At 45.2% G+C, this 20274-nt stretch overlaps 1 protein-coding gene across 2 annotated transcripts in view; it reads right to left on the bottom strand.

The window, feature by feature from the left end:
* ELAPOR1 (endosome-lysosome associated apoptosis and autophagy regulator 1) overlaps positions 1-20274 on the bottom strand; it is a 402340-nt gene that overhangs the window by 96143 nt on the left and 285923 nt on the right. For both annotated transcript variants that reach the window (XM_073561048.1, XM_073561047.1), the window contains 2 exons: positions 6234-6408; positions 6029-6125 (listed from right to left, as the gene is read on the bottom strand). In XM_073561048.1, the coding sequence (XP_073417149.1) occupies positions 6029-6125; positions 6234-6408 (272 nt within the window). The remainder of the gene's footprint in view (positions 1-6028; positions 6126-6233; positions 6409-20274) is intronic.

Raw genomic sequence — 20274 nt, 5'->3', positions numbered from 1 at the left:
TGACAGGGCGCTCTGCTTTGTGACAGGCCGCATATCGACGTCACATAGTAGTGATGCTAAATGACTTCCGGCCTATCAGAGGCTGCAAGCTGACACCTGCGACCTTTGACAGGCCCGCAGTCTTTCAATGTTACTGCTATGAGTTAATACAGCACAAAGTGACTGCAGTGCTTACCTGCCCAGGTCTCTTAACTAGTGCACTCTCAGGATGTAGTCAACCCATACAATAAAGATGGCGACAACACAGGTGCAAAATACTGATGAGGCAACCACTCACAACCTACAAACTCATGGAGGGGGTGATTGCTTAGTATTAGATCGTACAAAAGAGGTTTGTATAGGGCGCTGGTCACACACAGGTAATACACAGTATATGGCTTACAGCCCATTAGTGACGCCCATACTTTTAGATCAGGTGGGCTGCCCAGCATTATCTAAATGCATCCCATGAGAGCAAACACCCTAGTGTACAAGGCCAAAAATGTTGGGCCTTGAATTTTTTGGAGGATTTTTAGTCCTCTTTTTGTGTTTTTCTATGAAGTTTAGTGTTAGGACCGAACATCTAGTGTTTGCCACACAGTCATGTGTGTAACAGCGGCAAACGCTGCTTCTGATCGGCGGTGAAATCATCCCCGCCGGTCAGAGAGCCGCGGTTCCCACACTGTAAAAAGACAGCATTAGCACTCAGCTGTGATCGGAGGTATAAAGTTTATCTCCCGTGATTAGTGTCAGCAGATGGGACTACAGCTCCCAACATCCGACACCTGCTGCCACTAATAACAGCAAGAGCAGGAGCGGCTGATGGGTGTATTCATTAGCTGGCTCCTGGGGTGTAAATAAATAAAGGAAAAAAAATCAGCGTGTTGCTGCGCCAGTTCTTGCACTTTTCCCGGCTCATCCCACTTGCCCTGTAGTGGTGGCAAGTGGGGTTCATATTTGTGTGGTTGATGTCTCCTTTGTATTGTCAGGTGACATCAAGCTCACACTTCTCCATTACTAATCCTGTAGTTGTATAGTAAATAAAGACACACCCAGAATAAAGTCGTTCATTAGAAAAAAACAAAACAAACTTTTACTTTTTTATTTAAAATAACAAACACAGTTATACTCAGTTAACGGCTATTCAACCGAAGCCCTCGTTCTCCTGTAATAAAACAAAAATAAAAAACAACAATATCCCTCACCTCTCCGTCATTCTGTCCCACGCCGTAATCCATGTCTGGGGAAGAAACAGTTTTCAACATGGACGGTGCCAAAATGCGACCATCCAGGCTGAGAATCACTGGTGACATGAACTGCTGTGAGTGCAGCCTCAGCGACCGGCAGTGACATAATCAAGGTTATCTCCGGTCACTGAGGCTGTGTTCCCTGCAGGGCTGAACACCCGTGACCTCGGTGAGATCCCCGCTAGAACCGCTGAAAAAAACGACATGCTGCAGTTTCCAAAAATGCAGCAGTTTTCAAAATCAGTCAGGAAAAAGAAAAACAATGTGTGCGCATGAGCTTTCTGAGATCTCATAGCCTTTGCTATGAATTTTTTAAAAAATTGCATAAAAACAAGCAAAAACGCAAGTTGTGAACATAGCCTAACAGTTTGATATGGGATGTGGAGGGATTGTGCTGCTGTCAGATTCCCATTAAGTTCATTTATTGGCAAATGAGCAATTTAAAACTAGGGACTATTCTATCAACAGAGCCGCAGTCTGAACAAGGTGTAATGTAGCTATTGGATCACAGAGCAAAAACTTTTTTAATCATCTGAATACAGCATTAGCATCTATTTCACAGGATATTTTTACAAAGGACTGAGAGGGTAGGTGCTGCAAAGCTTTTTATTTAGGGTGAAATTACACATGACGTTTTTGTGTCCGTTTTCCAAGCCCAATACTGGAATACAGAGTGTTAGATCAATATTTTCTTTTATGGCTGTAGGAAAGTAATTGCTGCTCAATTTATAAAAGCTTACACATTATATTCCTAATAGCAAATAGACAGGAACAGGATTAAAAACAGACCTATTGTGGGTGCGAGACAGCAATGCAGTGTTTGACTTTTTGAAATATCACATATGGATTTTACATTCGTGCTGACCAGAACTTTTTTCTTTGTTTTTTTTTTCCCCTTCACTTAGGATAAATTATGGCTCTAAAAACTGCATGTCTCGTTGTAAGCTTAATAGCCCTCATTCATAGACAAAAAATAAAAAAAATACTATGGTTCCTGGAGAGTCATAATGAAATAATGAAAAAAAATTGCTTTGTCCTGAAGACTTAAAGGCATGTCTTTAAGCGATTAAGGTGACAGATATAGAAGGAGGATCATTGGAGGAAAACACAATCCTGCAATCTCCCTAGGCAGATTATCAAGAGACACTCCTCAGTATTGAAATTGCAACACCAAGAAGGAAAAGTTGTAGACTTATGGAAATCACAGGATCGATAAACATGTTACTGATTTGAACATAATGTTTCTATTTTTTCATCATTTGCATCTCATTAAACATGTGTATCGATCCTGCGATGTATATATATATATATATATATATATATATATATATAATCTTATTAATATTCCCTGCATGCCTTCTATCTCTTTTAATTGTGCAGTTTGGAATTCTCACTCAGTGTGTAATAAACTCTCCTTCATCCATGACTTCTTCCTTTCTGATTCTCTGAACCTTCTGGCTCTTACTGAAACCTGGATCCAGCAGTCAGACACTACCGCTGGTGCTGCTCTTTCATATGGTGGACTACACTTCTCTCATACCCCAAGATCGGACAGCAGAGCAGGTGGAGGCGTTGGTCTGCTCCTGTCACCCAAATGTACCTTTCAGGTTATCCCTCAAGTACCCTCACTTGCCTTCTCTTCTTTCGAGGTCCATGCTGTCAGACTCTACATCCTCTTCTCCATGTGAGTAGCAGTGGTGTATTGTCCTCCGGGCCCCTCCCATCAGTTTCTGGATCACTTTGCCACCTGGCTTCCACACCATCTCTCCTGTGACATCTCCACCCTCATCATGGGAGACTTCAACATTCCCATTGCTCTTCCCCTCTCACCATTTGCTTCTCACCTTTATCTCTAACCTCCTCTTTCGGCCTCTCGCAGCATACTAACTCCCCCACGCATGAAGACTCCCTCGACTTGGTCTTCTCCTGGCTTTGCTCAGTGGATGATTTCACAAACTCCCTTCTCCCGCTCTCTGACCACAACCTTCTATCATTCTCTATCAAGAACTGCCATCCTGCCCTGGTCACCCCCACTTTCCACAGTTTTAGAAACATACAGGCCATTAACACCCAGAAACTTATGAAGAACTTGCAGTCATCATTGGCCCCTATCTCCTCCCTCTCATATCCTGATTCTGCACTGAAGCATTACAATGAAACACTTCAAAGGGCCCTGGATGAAACTGCACCTCCTATACATAGAACAACTTGGCACAGACGGCGACAACCCTGCAAACACGCTTCCTACAGCGGTGCTCCAGGTGCGCTGTACGTCTGTGGAGAAAATCCAATCTACCCGAAGATTTCATCCATTATAAGTTTATGCTTAAAACATACAACACTGCCCTTCACCTCTCAAAACAAACCTATTTCAACACCCTCATCACCTCACTATTCAATAACCCAAAACGTCTCTGACACTTTTCATTCCCTACTCAACCCAAGAATGCAGGCCCCATGCACGGACCTCCACGCTGACGATCTGGTCAATTATTTCAAAGAAAAAATTGACCATATCCGACAGGAAATTATCTCCAAATCACCTCATACCATGCACTGTCCTCCCTCTCCCACTGCATCTAGCTCACTCTCTGATTTTGAACCAGTAATAGAAGAAGTAGTAATCAGGCTCCTTGCATCTTCTCGCCCTACTACTTGCACCAGTGACCCCATTCCATCTCCTCCAGTCCCTTTCCACTGCTGTCACCACTCACCTAACAAAAATATTTAACCTCTCTCTTTCTTCCGGCATCTTTCCTTCCTCATTTAAACGTGCCATCATACAGCCATTACCGTAATTAAAAATCCATCCCTCGACCAAAACTGTGCCACTAACTACAGACCTGTATCTAATCTTCCCTTCATCTCTAAACTCCTGGAACACCTGGTTCACGCCTGACTTATCCGCTATCTCTCAGATAACTCTCTTCTCGACCCTCTACAATCTGGTTTCCGCTCTCTACACTCTACTAAAACTACCCTCACTAAAGTCTCTAATGATCTACTATCAGCTAAATTTAATGGTCACTACTCCATGCTAATTCTCTTGGATTTCTCCGCAGCATTCGAGACTGTGGATCATCAGCTCCTCCTCACTATGCTCCGCTCCATCGGCCTCAAGGACACCGTTCTCTCCTGTTTCTCCTCCTATCTCTGAACGCTCCTTTACTGCATCTTTCTGGCTACTCCTCCTATTATCTTCCCTGTACTGTTGGGGTTCCTCAAGGATCAGTTCTAAGCCCCATCCTCTTCTCTATGTATACTGCCCCTATTGGTCAAGCAATCAGTAGATTTGGGTCCCAGTACCATCTCTATGCTGATGCCACCCAATTATACACTTCTCCTGATATCACACGCCTGCCTTTTAGGAAAACATCAGTGATTGTCTTACCGCTGTCTCTAACATCATGTCCTCCCTCTATCTGAAACTGAACCTGTCAAAAACTGAACTCCTCGTCTTTCCTCCCTCTACTAACCTACCTATGCCCGATATTGCCATTTCCGTGTGTGGCTCCACCATTACTTCCCAGCAACATGTCCGCTGTCTTGGGGTCATACTTGATTCCGAGCTTTCATTCACCCCTCATATCCAATCACTGGCTCGCTCTTGTTATCTGCACCTCAAAAACATTTCTAGAATTCGAACTTTTCTTACTTTCAACTCTGCAAAAACTCTTACTGTTTCTCTTATTCATTCTCGTCTGGACTTCTGTAACTCTCTACTACTAATCAGTTTCCCTCTTACCAAACTCTCCCCTCTCCAATCTGTCCTGAATGCTGCAGCTAGGATCATATTTCTCACCATTCGTTATACGCATGCCTCTACCTTGTGCCATTCCTTACGCTGGCTACCCATCCACTCCAGAATTCAGTATAAACTTATTACCCTTACCCACAAAGCACTTCATGGCTCAGCACCACCCTACATCTCCTCCCTCGTTTCAACCTACCACCCTACCCATGCCCTCCTTTCTGCTAATGACCTGAGGTTCACATCCTCAATAAGAACCTCCCACTCCCATCTCCAAGACTTTTCACGTGCTGTGCCTATTCTTTGGAATGCACTACCCAGGTTAATATGATTAATCCCCAATCTCCACAGTTTTAAGTATGCCCTAAAAACACGTTTGTTCAGACTGGCCTATCGAGTCAACGCATTAACCTAAATATCCCTGTGTGGCTCATTCAAAATTTTTTTTTTTTTTTTAACATAACCAGGCTCCTCGCATCATGTTCTCACATGCTTTATGCATTTAATAGCTCTCTGTGTCTGTACTGTTACATATTTAGACTGTTAACTAGTTCATGCAGCATCACAGGAACACCCGATTCTTACACTATGGCTGGTCCGAACAATAAAAGCAATTGTTACCATCCACCTTTCGTGTCTCCCCTTTATCCTTATAGATTGTAAGCTTGCGAGCAGGGCCCTCATTCCTCTTGGTATCTGTTGTGATCTGTGTGTTTATTGGTATGCTGTAATGTCTATTGTCAGTAGAAGTCCCCTCTATAATGTAAAGTGCTGGGGAATATGTTGGCACGATAGAAATAAAATTATTACTATTAATTTCACAACTTTTCTTAGTGTTGCAATTTTATCATTAATGAGTGATTAGGACTAATGGACATCAGAGAGTGGCATAAACACGGTTTACAGAACGTCACCTACTCCTGGTTCCACCTCACCTGAAATTCTAAAATAAATGGTGTACAGAATTCAGGAACATTTGTAAAATTAAAGCGGTATGCTATTGGATTTTAAATCTTCATTTTAAATAATTTTTTTTAACCATATTGTTTACCTGTAGTAGAATATGACGTCTTTTAGGTCTGCATGTTCTCCTGGAAACAAGTCCACGGGAGAAATTATTTTTTCCAGTGTCGTTTCTGTTGTCACACCTGAATCAGATAAAAGATTATGCCATCTGTCAGATACTAAATCAGTAATAATGCAATATTGTGGCATAACAGAATATCTTTAAAACGTCCTTATTTCGGGAAGCTTACCTATCATTTGGTCACCAAGGACTATGGGCTGTGAAGACATAAAATTGCTTTGACCGGCTGCATGTGATGGAATAATAATGGACTGGCAGACATAGGAATTTACAGAAGATGTATGCTCATTTTCTAACCCTGGAGTGTCGGAAACATTCTGAGTACATGTTGCCAATTTTCTCCCCTGTAAAATTGAGTCAATAACTGTTAATGTATACATTTATCTTTTAGCAATACTACGGTTCTGCAACAATGTGTCTATAAAAGAAGCTCATCTCACACTACAAGTAATTTTCCTATAGGAAAGGATTGATATGGAGGTAATTGCATTGGCATGGGGTATTGACTTATTTTTAAGTGAGAGCTCCGATTTTAATATTCAGTTTTCACACATACAAATGTATTTTCACACAATACCAAAAGGAAATAGGTCCATGTTGCATCTCTGACTTTAAATGTAGGCACAGAAATCATGATACATCGCATGTTTAATTGAAGGGCTGATTCTAGAATCCCACTTATCGCCTATCCTCAGGATAATGCTCCCACTATAAGAAAAATGAATCAACCAATGATGTCTGTCTTACACTCTTTAGAGACAAAACATGGAAGTCTTCATGGTGGTCTGGGCCAGATAGAGAAGGAAAACAGAATGACTACAATCCTAAAAGGTCACTGGATGTCCCGCTATACCATTACATACACACTGTGTTATTGTGCTATTGGATTTAGCACAGTTGTTTTTATATATCAACATGTGGTCATTTTCAGTCTTGTATACAGCAGTTTTATTGATAATAATGGCCTTGATGTATAAAGTTGTGTACTAACCGTATGGTGATAATGTTTGTTCCTTTTATACTGGTGTTATTTGGCAACCGTGACTTGTTTAAGGGTGGATTATCATATACAGCTATATATAGCTTCTGTCTTTTAGGTATATTGATACATCTATGTTTTGCTTTTTTAGGAGGAAGAACATCTATCCCACACTTCTAGTATATATACACGCAAGATGTGGCATCAGGGCATCCAAGTAACAAGCTAGTGGTGATGGGGAGTCCAGGTCAAAAAGTTGCTCTGGAGTTCACATGACTTTAATCCACTAGTTATACCCCTGATTATAGATATCTGATCGCTCTGGATCCCATCTATCCCTTTAATCTTTAAGTTTTTTTATACTGAAGTTAAAAGACATGTCCGAAAGGACAGGCTCACAATCATTATGAATAAGTTCTACTAAAATACATCTGAATGAGATATTAAACTTTACTCCATAAAATACCACTTTTTTTTCACTTGCATCATTTGTTAAATGCGTCATGATGTTGCTCTCCTGCGAGAGGCAAGAAATCTATAAACACAGCTGAAATTAGTTCCACAGGTTTATTATGTTGTTAGACAGTGAGGTGAATTATATGCGAGGGTCAGTATGCGTTGGAATATGTTTGGTGCAACAACTCCATTCCTGTCTATGAGTGTTTAGTTCCTAGATTTGTATGCTGGTCATAAAGATAGAACAAAAAAAACTCCCAGAGGCTCACACAGGGAGAGCATGTGACCATATTTCCTGTTTTTCCTGTGTTTGTGTATGAGAGATGCAGCCTGCTGTAGATGTTGCACAGATAGAGACACACAAATGATTTATTCCTGATCAATTAAGGTTATCATATATTGTTCCTGTTTGTTCCTGAATAAAGAAGTTCTGTTGTCACACGCTTTGAGAGTATCCTGAATAATCCGCTGCCAACAGTATGTATCACCCAGGATGCATCACCCAGGAAGGCAAAAAGCATATTGAGCCCGCTGGAGTGCATTGCAGTCACAGACACTGCTGTGGTTGCAGTGCAGAATAAAAGTCTGGACTTGGTCAAGCTATATGGCTACAGCAGATTAAAGAAAACCTAGCATGGGCTTTTATTTTTGGAGTAAACTACAGGATGGTAGTGGGGTTGTTCATTTCTCACAGTTGGGCATTACAAGTGGCCCATGACCACAGATCCCATTTAAAACCCTGCAGCAAAGGGTTAGGTGTGTCAGTGTTTGCTTGCAAGCTGCAGATCAGGTGGCTCTGCAACATCCGGCTTGTGTGAGGCAACACAGGGCCAAGGGAAGCAAAATGCCTGGCGCCCCCTCAGCATGACACTGTGGTACAGTCGCCCATGGCAACCGGTTTCGGAGATGGACTGTTTTGATGCCTCGGCTGCGATCCGGAGGATACCCTTTTGCCTTTAAGTTGTGAGTTTTTGAATAATAAAGCCATTTGCGCTGAATTTTACTGGGTCACTGCCTCATTACCGCACGGTATGAACACCGCCACACTACAATGGTGACATTCTGTTTTCAAACAGTATCATGCAGGAGTAAATACAGGGCGAAAACACATTTCAGTAGTGAAACCAGTTAAAAGCCCTTGATATTTGTTGCAAAACTCACATGGATGCCATCTCATGGATAAAGCCTCCAAAAATTAAAAATGCTATACCAGACAATTAGGAAGTTTGTGTAGAACTGGAAAACTGCAGTATGATGAAAACCTATTAGACAACCATATGCCGCTATGTGGCCTCAATGTATACGCATAGTCTACATGCTACCAATTCAAAAGTCACATTACTTTAACACATTTGTTTTTGTGGTTTTCTAGGGACCAATGATTTTAATGGAATATTGCTGTGTAGGGTTTTAATGGGTGACGGTGCATGGAGGTCAAGTGGTAATATAACCAGCAGATACCGTAACAGCTGCAACTGAAGCTTGCTCAAAATCCTGCTGTGTAACTATATACAGTAAATTCTGTATTCAGTCACCATAAAAAAATAATTTAAATGTAGAGATTGCTAGTGCACGTGATCCGTTGGCCTCCCACTACAAGATTGTAGGGTGCTTATGGATTGTCACCGCCACTGGGGGTTTGCTTAAGGTTCCCCAGGTTGCAATCTTTGCCCTGTTATAAAGTCCTGGCTTAGGATGAAGGATGTCATGTTGACTATATACTTATGACTTTAATGAGGTTCCAGCGGGGACTAACAAAATTAAAAGTGAAACATAATATTATATACATACATACACACATACATGCGCACACACACACATATACACTGCTCAAAAAAATAAAGGGAACACAAACAACATAATATAGCTCCAAGTAAATCAAACTTCTGTGAAATAAAACTGTCCACTTAGGAAGCAACACAGATTGACAATCAATTTCACATACGGTTGTGCAAATGGAATAGACAACAGATGGAAATTATTGGCAATTATCATGACACCCTCAATAAAGGAGTGGTTCTGCAGGTGGGGACCACAGACCACATCTCAGTACCAATGCTTTCTAGCTGATGTTTTGGTCACTTTTGAAAGCTGGTTGTGCTTTCACAACCGTGGTAGCATGAGACGGACTCTACAACCCACACAAGTGACTCAGGTACTGCAGCTCATCCAGGATGGCACATCAATGTGAGCTGTGGCAAGAAGGTTTGCTGTGTCTGTCAGCGCAGTGTCCAAAGGTTGGAGACGCTACCAGGAGACAGTGCAGTACACCAGGAGACGTGGAGGGGGCCGTGGGTGGGCAGGACAGTTACCTCAGCCTTTGTGCAAGGAGAAACAGAAGGAGCACTTCCAGAGCCCTGCAAAATGACCTCCAGCATGCCACAAATGTGCATGTGTCTGCACAAACGGTTAGAAACCGACTCCATGAGGATGGACTGCATGCCTGACGTCCACAGATGGGGGATGTGCTCACAGTCCAACACCGTGCGGCCCTCCAAAGAAATGCCACCCCACACAATTACTGACCCACTGCCAAACCGGTCATGCTGTAGGATGTTGCAGGCAGCAGATAGCTCTCCACGGCGCCTCCATACTCTGTCACGTCTGTCACATGCTCAGTGTGAACCTACTTTCATCTGTGAAGAGCACAGGGCGTCAGTGGTGAATTTTCCAATCCTGGTGTTCTGTGGCAAATGCCAAGCATCCTGCACAGTCTTTTAATGAAACAATACACCACACATTTTTACCATCTTTACTATACTGCTACTCCCATCTCGAATCCCTCGATCTCCTGTAAAAATAACTAAAACAATAAACCAACAATATACATTACGTGTCCGGCGCTCAGTAAAGTCCCACGGCGTAAATCCATATATGGGGGTTAATCAGTTTACAGCCGGAGCGGTGCTAATGCCACCGTTCGGGCTGTAAACTACTGGAGAATGAATGGGAAGCAGCGCGCTCAGGCTCAGTGACGAGCAGTGGGAAAATGATTGGTTGGTAAAAAATATAAGAGGGTCAATTTCCATTCATTCTTCCTTGGTTGCAGGCAGAGCAGGGAGAATGACAGACGCATTCAGCACCACATGAAGGGGAACAGCGCTTACTGCAGCGCTACTTAGCCGGCGGCAGTCCGCGTGGTACTGATGCGGCACACTGTGGTACTCGTGTGTCACACGGACATTTCTGGACGTGTGAAACTGGTCTTAAAGAGTTAAGTCTTTAAAAAACAAAAGTGGGAAAATGAAAAATAAGAAAAAATTACTTGCTCAGAAAGGGATAAAATTATTCTGGATGTGTGAAATGTGAAAGTAAAAACTGTTACTTTTTTTTATTTTTTTTTTACACAGAGACTGTATGTGGTATCATTTCTTTTAACGGCTTGGTGTGTTTAGAAACCTGAGGTGGTTCAGATGTTTAAAAACTTGAACATATCCACAGCAAGATTTTTTTTTTTTTTTTTACATAGAAATGCATATCTTCCATGTTTTGAGCATTTCTGGGTGATTTTTCAGGTGGTTTCAGAGTTAACCCGCCTGAAAAAGACCTCATGTGCACATACCCCAACAATCAATAAAGCAATAACACCCATCTTGTAAAAAAGATGAAGTTACAAAATGCTTGTAATTATTAACCTAGCAACTTACTATAAAATTTGGCCCCATTCTTCAGAAATCATTACAGCGATGCTCGAACATGCGCAGTGCTCACAAGTGCTTTCATTGTGAGCTTGCAAACACTGCTGGCCAGATCCCTGGAGTGCTCCTGATCCCACCCAGCTTTAGGGTTTGTGCACATGTTGCGGATTCGTGTGCGGATCAGCAGCGGAATTGGCCCTGCGGATCTGCTACAGATTCGCTAGTGATGTACAGTACCATGTTATCCTATGGAAAAAGAAAAACGCTGTGCACATGCTACAGAAAAATCAGTGCGGAAACGCAGTGGTTTATTTTCCGAAGCATGACAATTCTTTGTGCAGATTCCACAGCGTTTTTGTCATGGTTTGGACAGTGTTCTTGCCCTGCACTCACAGGGTTAAGTGTACGTGGCCTCTTTCTGGATCTGGGAGGAATATTTATACTCACTCTTTACCACGGTTCTCTGTCAGCTATACTGTTGTTCTGGCTGTGTGTCTGACCCCTGGTGTGCTTGTATACTGCATAGCTTGTTTGCGTCCCGTGTATGACCCGGTCTGTCCCTCACTCTGTACTCCGTCTCTCGTTTTGGTATTATTGTCTTTTCCGGTTCTGACCTCCTGGCTTGGCTATCGTTACTCCGTTACAGTTTGTCCCTATTGTACCGTCTATTGCCCGTTCTGGTTTTCTGATCTATTGTTACATCCTGACTATCCATTCTGTCTAACCCTTTGGTACTGTCGTGCTATCTTGTGCTTTGACCCTGGCTTGATCTGGTTTCTGTCTCTGTCTATGCCTCTTGGTAACATTGTCCTGTAGTTCCCCTTCTAGGAGCTTTCCTCAGCTCCTAGCTCTCTGCAGTTTAGACCACGCCCTCAGCAGTTTCATGCTTCAGGTCCTGTGAGCCTGGAGCATGCATCATCACCACGGCTGCCCCACTCCACAGGTAACTTTGTGCACAGTTTTGTACTCCGGACACACGCACTGGCTCAGTGAGCAAGTGCAGTGTGGTGTTCCTGACATTATAGTTGACCAAAAACATTTAAACGAGGTTTGCACTTTTTTTTTCCTTGAATCATGGATCCGCTGCATGCTCTCTCTGAGCAAGTGAATAGCCTCACTCAAATGATGCAAAACCTGTCTGTGGAGCGGCGAACCCTGGCTCAGTCGCAGCAACAGGTTCAGAGGGAGGTTGCTGATGCCATGCAGGGTTCATTTCCTTCTGGGGCCCGGGGTGAGGGTACCACAGATGTTTCCTTAATTTCCCCTGAATCACCTGTTAAATTGCCTGACTTTTTCTCTGGGGACGAAAAAAAAATTTAAGGTTTTTAAGGAGGGGTGCAAACTCTTCTTTTCGTTAAGGCCATGCTCCTCTGGGGATGAGAGTCAGAGGGTTGGGGTCATTATGTCTTTGTTAAGGGGCTCCCCTTAGGCTTGGGCTTTTTTCCTTCCCCCTACCTCCCCTGAGAGAATGTCAGTGAATGCATTCTTCGAGGCACTCGGGCACATCTACGATGAACCTGATCGTGTGACGCTAGCCGAGGATATGGTGATGAGTGTGTGCCAGGGGAAACACTCGGCCGTGTGGTTCTGCTCTGAGTTCAGACGCTGGGCAGCGGAGGTCTCTTGTGATGATGCTGCCCTCCGGGGTGTTTGTTCTGTAAAGGCCTGTCCGAACGTTTGAAAGATGTCCTGGCCCTTCATCCTCCACCGGATTCTTTGGAGGACGCTATGATCCAGGCTGTCCGCATGGAACGTAAGCTGCGGGCGAGAATGGTCATGCTGCAGGAGACCCCTTTATTCTCCAACCTGAGAGACTCTGCATCTAGTCCCGAGACCATGGAGGTTGGTGCCACGTCCTTGAAGGAAAAAGAGAGGAGACGCCGTAGAAACAAACAACTGTGCTTTTACTGTGGATCCTCTGGACATTGGAGAAGGAACTGTCCTTCTTGCCCTTCTTCAGTGAAGCCGTCAGGAAAACGACTGAGTCTGGGTATCAATCGAGGAGGTTGCACAGACTCCCAGGTACTTTTTTCCTCGCTTACTAAAATTCTGCTTCCGGTGGAACTAGAACTTGCAGGCGGTCCGGTTGTGACTACCGCCTTTGTTGACTGTGGTTCTTCTATTAATCTGATCGATGCCAAAGTTGTGACTTTTCATAAGATAGGGACAGTCAGGTTAAAAGATCTTGTTAAAATTGTGGCAATTGATTCTTCTCCTATCACCCGGGAGGGAATTTGTTTCATGACTGATACCTTTTCTCTGAAAGTGGGTTCCACTCAGGTGGAAAAATTAAGGTGTTTTGTTCTAAATAATCTGCTGGCTGGACTGGTACTGGGTATACCTTGGCTTCAACGCCACAATCCTACTATTGATCACGGGGGAGATCATTCAGCGGGGTTGTATGGCTAACAGTCTATGTTATAACTTGACAACTCTTGTCACCCCAGTAAAACCTGTGTCAGTGTCGTCTGTCGGTCTGGAAGGTATTCAGGAGTACCTGAAAGATTTTGAAGACGCATTTTCCGAAAGTGAGGCTGAGGCGCTACCACCACATAGACCCTTTGATTGTGCCATTAATCTAGTCCCTGGAGCCAAGTTACCCAAGGCTCGCCTGTTCAATTTGTCTGGGCCCGAACGTCTAGCCATGAAGGAGTACATTACCGAGAGTCTCCGCAAAGGGCATATTGGGCCTTCTGTTTAATCTGTGGCGGCGGGCTTCTTTTTTGCTAAGAAAAAAGATGGTGGTTTGCATCTGTGCCTCGACTTTCGGGAATTAAACAAAATTACTGTGAAAAATACATACCCTCTCCCCCTAATTCCTGACCTATGTAACCAACTCACCGGGGCCAAGTGGTTCTCTAAACTGGATTTACGTGGGGCATATAACCTTAGAGTCCAGGAAGGGGACGAATGGAAAACAGCATTCCTGACGACTGAAGGGCTTTTCGTAAACTTGGTCGTGCCCTTTGGTCTCACCAACACTCCTGCTGTTTTTCAGAATTTTATTAATGTAATTTTCTCTGATTTAATTGGTCGTTTTGTGGTTATCTATTTGGATGACATTTTGGTGTACTCGGTGGACAGTCAGTCTCTCTTGCACCATTTGCGGATGGTTCTCATGAGACTGAGGGAGAATCATTTGTATGCCAAGTTGGAAAAATGCTCATTCTTCATGCAAGAATTATCCTTTCTGGGTTTGATTGTGTCAGGGGAGGGGTTCCGCATGGATCCTAAGAAGGTCCAGGTTGTTACGGATTGGGTGCAGCCTCATGACTTCAAAGGGTTGCAGCGATTTTTGGGCTTTGCTAACTTCCATAGGAAATTTATTAAGGGCTTCTCGCAGGTGGTAAAGCCTCTAACGGACCTTACTCTCAAGGGAGCTGATGTAAAAAATTGGTCTGCAGCTGCAAAAAATTCTTTCATGACATTAAAAAAATGCTTTTCTTCAGCCCCTGTATTGGTACAACCCGACCGGTCAAGACCTTTTGTCGTGGAGGTTGACGCCTCGGAAGTAGGGGTGGGGGCAGTTTTGTCTCAGGGCCCTCCTACCCTTACTAATCTGAGACCTTGCGCCTTCCTCTCTAAAAAATTTTCCTCTGCCAAAAGAAATTACGATGTCGGCAATAGAGAGTTATTGGGGGTAAAGTTGGCTTTTGAAGAATGGAGGCATTTCCTGGAGTGGGCCGTTCATCCCATTACAGTCATGACTGATCACAAAAATTTGGCCTATATCGAGTCTGCCAAGAGAGTGACCCCCAGACAGGCTCGGTGGTTGCTTTTTTTTTTTTTCTCGATTTCAGTTTACCATCACATTCCGCCCGGGATCTAAAAACATCAAGGCTGATGCCTTATCCCGAAGCTTTGATTCAGTGTCCCCTCCAGAACCTCCCTCCTCCATTCTTCAGGCAGGAGTAGTGGTGGCCGAAATCTCATCTGAGTTACAGAAAGGGATTTTGGAGGCCCAGGCTCGGGCTCCGGGTAGTAAACCCCCTGGTAAATTGTTTGTACCGGAACGTTTCCGTCTTGGACTTATGTAGGAATTTCACGATTCTATGTTGAGTAGTCATCCTGGGATTGCAACTACCCGGGGGGCAATTGCAAGGGGTTTCTGGTGGCCCTCTATGGTAACAGATATTAAAAAGTTTGTGACTGCATGTGTGGTGTGCGCTCGTTCTAAAAGTTCTTAGGTCCGGCCGGCGAGTTGGTGCCTTTGCCAATTCCGGATTTTAATCACAAATCTTTCTCCTTCCAGGGGCAACTCGGTGATATGGGTGGTGGTGGATAGGTTTTCAAAACAAGCCCACTTTGTACCTCTCCTCGCATTACCATCTGCTGAAACCCTGGCCCGTTTATTTATTCAGCATATAATTCGGTTGCATGGAGTGCCTATGAATGTGGTGTCAGACAGAGGGGTACAGTTTGTGGCCAGGTTCTGGAGGGCTTTTTGCAAAAAGCTGGGGATGTCGTTGTCCTTATCCTCTGCCTATCACCCAGAGTCTAATGGACAGACTGAGCGCACGAACCAATCATTGGAGCAGATTCTGAGATGCTTGGCCTCTTCCAGGCAGGAGGACTGGTGTGAGGTATTGCCCATGGCAGAGTTTGCGTTCAACGGTCGTGTGAGCCAATCCACTGGGAAGTGTCAGGAACACCGCACTGAACTTGCTCACTGAGCCAGTGCGTGTGTCCTGAGTAAAGCGAACTGTGCTCAAAGATACCTGTGGAGCGGGCAGCAGCCGAGTAGATGCATACTTCAGAGCAGCAGGACCTGAAGCACGTGACTGCTAGGGGCGTGGCCTAAACTTCAGAGAGCTAGGAGCTGCAAGAGAACTCCTAGCAGGGTAACCGAGACAAAGTTACCAAGGGGCATAGACCGGGAGGATAGCCAGGACGTAGCCAATGAGTCATACACAGAGATAGCTGCAAGGTACAAGAGGGGAGAGCAGAGAGTTGTCAGATCACAGGCAATGAGTCATACACAGAGAGGGAAGTGAACTACACAATCAACAGGCCAACTCACAACGGGGAACAGCACCGGGTCAGAACCATAAAAACAAGCTATAACAACGAACAGGCACAGGCACACGGAGGTCACCACACTCGGCCAAAGGCAAAAGTATAACTGACAGGGATTGGAGCTTCCCAGGGGTTTAAGAAGCTCTCCCAGAACCAAAAGGAGGCCACAATAATTAACCCCAGGTGTGCAGGTCGAAACCTGCACTGAGCTCCAGACATTAGCCCCTGACGTGCAGCTCAAAAACCTGCACTGGGATCATGACAGTACCCCCCTCTCAACGGGGGGCCTCTGGACCCCCAGGCTTCCCCGGGTACTTGACATGGAAAGCCTGAACCAGGCAATCTGCATGTACAGAGCGAGCAAGGACCCATGAGCACTCATATGGTCCATATCCCTTCCAGTGGACCAGGTACTGCTAAGAGCGGCGCACCCGCCGAGAGTCCACAATATGTCCGACCTCATACTCCAATTGACCCTCCACCAGCACTGGAGGAACAACAGGCTCGGAGTCCTCTGACAGACCCTACGGATTTCAGAGATTTATGAAACACATTGGATATTTTTAAGGAGGCTGGGAGACGCAACCTATATGCCACTGGGTTGACTATCTCCATAATCTCGTACGGACCAATGAACTTTGGTCCCAACTTAGCTGATGGTACCTTTAAGTTGATGTTACGTGTGGAAAGCCAAACCTTCTCTCCCACCTGAAACATGTCTCCCGAGGCACTCTTTTTGTCAGCAAAATATTTGTACCTCCCCTGGGCCCGAGAGATATTACGCTGGACTTCAGCCCAGAGGTTTTTTAACCGTTGAACGGACCCCTCTACCCCTGGACAACCGGAATCCACCCATGAAAACTCCCCAAAATGTGGATTAAACCCATAGTTAATCAGGAATGGGAACATGTTGGTGGACTGACTCACCCGGTTGTTAAAAGCGAATTCCGCCAACGGTAACGCATCATACCAATCCTCCTGTCTGGCGGAAGTCAGACACCTGAGAACTTGTTCCAAGGATTGATTGGTGCGTTCTGTCTGACCATTACTCTCCGGGTGATATGCCGACGAGAAGGAGAGTGAGATGCCCAATTTCATTCAGAGCGCCCTCCAAAATTTGGCGACAAACTGCACACCTCTGTCAGACACAACATTCAGGGGTACCCCATGCAAACGGACCACATGCTGCACAAACAACCTTGACAATGTTTCTTCTGAGGGTAATGCTGCCAAGGGAATGAAATGGGCCTGTTTAGAAAACCTATCCACCACCACCCAGATCACGGTATTGCCCCTGGAAGGTGGAAAGCCGGTAATAAAATCCATGGAAAGATGAGTCCATGGCCTATCAGGAACTGGTAAAGGTATGAGTTCCCCAGCCGGCCGATTATGCGAGCTTTTGGAAAGGGCACACATGCCACAAGCAGAAACAAATTTCTTGACATCAGACCAAAGTGAAGGCCACCAAAAACCCCTGGCTACTGCCTCTCTAGTGGCCGTGATACCTGGATGAGCACTCAGCCTAGACTCATGAAACTCCTGCAGAAGTCTAGGCCGCAATAAATCTGGAACAAGCAATTTATCCCCTGGCCTGGTTGCCGGAGCTAGGGCCTGAGCCCTTAGAATTTCTTGTTCCAACTCAGATGATACCCCCACCACTACCACCCCTGGGGGAAGAATGGAGGACGGCGGCTCAGGGGGAGACACTGGGTCAAAACTTCTGGACAGGACATCCGCTTTAACATTTTTGGACCCCAGTCGAAAAGTAATGGAGAACTAAAATCGTGAAAAAAAAAGTGACTAACGGGCTTGTCTAGGAATAAGCTTCTTAGCAGATTCAAGGTATGCCGAATTTTTGTGATCTGTGACAACCGTGATAGGGTGAGCCGCCCCTTCGAAAAAGTGCCTCCATTCCTCAAACGCCAGCTTCACCACAAGAATTTCTCTATTACCTACATCATAGTTTCTCTCAGCTGAAGAGAACTTCTTGGAGAAGAAGGCACAGGGTCTGAGATTGGTAAGGGTGGCCGGACCCTGGGACAGCACAGCCCCCACCCCCACTTCAGAAGCATCCACCTCAACAATGAATGGTTTGGACGGGTCTGGTTGTGCCAACATCGGGGCAGACATGAAACATTTCTTAATAGCTGAGAAGGACTCCTTAGCCAAACGCACTCTATCAGGCTCATCATAAATAAGCCCTAAGGCTTCAAAAAATGCATCCACAGACATTCTCTCAGGGGCAGAAGAGGAAAGCGAAAATGCCCAGGCTTGTGGGGACCCCCTAAGCAGGGACATAACCACCCCCACCCTCTGTTTCTCATCCCCAGAGGAGCGGGGTCTCAAAAGAGAAAAAGAGCTTACAGCCCTCCTTAAATGCTCTGAATTCATCTTTGTTACCAGAAAACGTATCTGGCAATTTAACCGGGGATTCGGGTGGGACTAAATGACATCTCTATTCCCCAACTGCTGAAAGCCTGCGGAAAGCACCCCCTGAACCGAGTCCGCAGCCTGCCGCTGGGACTGGGCCAGAGCTTGGTGTTCCAAACTAAGCTTCTGCAGCGACTGAGTCAAGCATTTCACCTGCTCAGATAAAGCACACATTGGATCCATGCTGCAGAAGTGAGGAGAGAGAAAAAAAAAATTCAAGGTCAGTTATAATGTCAGGAACACCGCACTGAACTTGCTCACTGAGCCAGTGCGTGTGTCCTGAGTAAAGCGAACTGTGCTCAAAGATACCTGTGGAGCGGGCAGCAGCCGAGTAGATGCATACTTCAGAGCAGCAGGACCTGAAGCACGTGACTGCTAGGGGCGTGCCCTAAACTACAGAGAGCTAGGAGCTGCAAGAGAACTCCTAGCAGGGTAACTGCGAGACAAAGTTACCAAGGGGCATAGACAGGGAGGATAGTCAGGACGTAGCCAATGAGTCATACACAGAGATAGCTGCAAGGTACAAGAAGGGAGAGCAGAGAGTTGTCAGATCACAGGCAATGAGTCATACACAGAGAGGGAAGCGAACTACAGAATCAACAGACTAACTCACAACGGGGAACAGAACCGGGTCAGAACCATAAAAACAAGCTATAACAATGAACAGGCACAGGCACATGGAGGTGACCACACTCGGCCAAAGGCAAAAGTATAACTGACATTAATTGGAGCTTCCCAGGGGTTTAAGAAGCTCTCCCAGAATCAAAAAGAGGCCACAATCATTAACCCCAGGTGTGCAGGTCAAAACCTGCACTGAGCTCCAGACATTAACCCCTGACGTGCAGCTCAAAAACCTGCACTGGGATCATGACAGGAAGTCTCCCTTTCAGATCAACTATGGGTTTAACCCACATTTTGGAAAGTTTTCCCGCATGATTTAGGTTGTCCTGGTGCTGAGGATGCGACACAACGTCTTAGAATTCTTTGGAGGGAGGTTCAGAGGAATATTTCCAAGGCCCAGGAAAACTATTAGGCTGTGTGCACACGCTGCGGATTTTGCCGCGGTTCCGCAGCGGTTTTGGCCGCTGCGGACCCGCAGCAGTTTTTGCTGCGGTGTACAGTACCATGATTCCCTATGGGAATCAAAAACCGCAATGCAGACGGTGCGGAATTTTCCGCACGGATTATCTGCGGTTTTCAATCCGCAGAAAGAATTGACATGTCAATTCTTTCTGCGGATTCTCCTGCGGTTTGCCATCTCCTCCATTGAGGAGATGAAAAACCGCAGGGCAAAACCGCAGAGCAATCCGCAGGTAAAACCGCATGTCTTTTGACCTGCGGTTTCACCTGCGGATTTTACAAAATCCACGCGGATGAATCCCCACCTAATCCGCAGCGTGTGCACACAGCCTAAGTGGTTTGCTGACAGGAGGAGCGGGCCAGGTCCAGCATTTGCAGTAGGGGAGAAGGTGTGGCTATCCACCTGCAATATCAAGCTTAAGATACCATCTATAAGGCTGGGCCCCAAGTTTATTGGCCCATACAAAGTTGTGGAGGTTGTTAACCCAGTAGCCTACCGACTACAGCTGCCCACCTCCTTTAAAATTTCTGATGTCTTCCACAGGTCCTTGTTAAAGCCTGTGGGGACTGTGAGAGAGGATTCCTCATCCAATGCTCCGCCAGTGCTGGTA

The sequence above is a fragment of the Dendrobates tinctorius genome, unplaced genomic scaffold, assembly GCF_039654945.1.
Source record: "Dendrobates tinctorius isolate UK_male_01 unplaced genomic scaffold, ASM3965494v1 ptg000312l, whole genome shotgun sequence".
Lineage (NCBI taxonomy): Eukaryota > Metazoa > Chordata > Amphibia > Anura > Dendrobatidae > Dendrobates > Dendrobates tinctorius.
The sequence above is the reverse complement of the archived record's forward strand: the minus strand, read 5'-3'. Positions and strand labels throughout refer to the sequence as shown.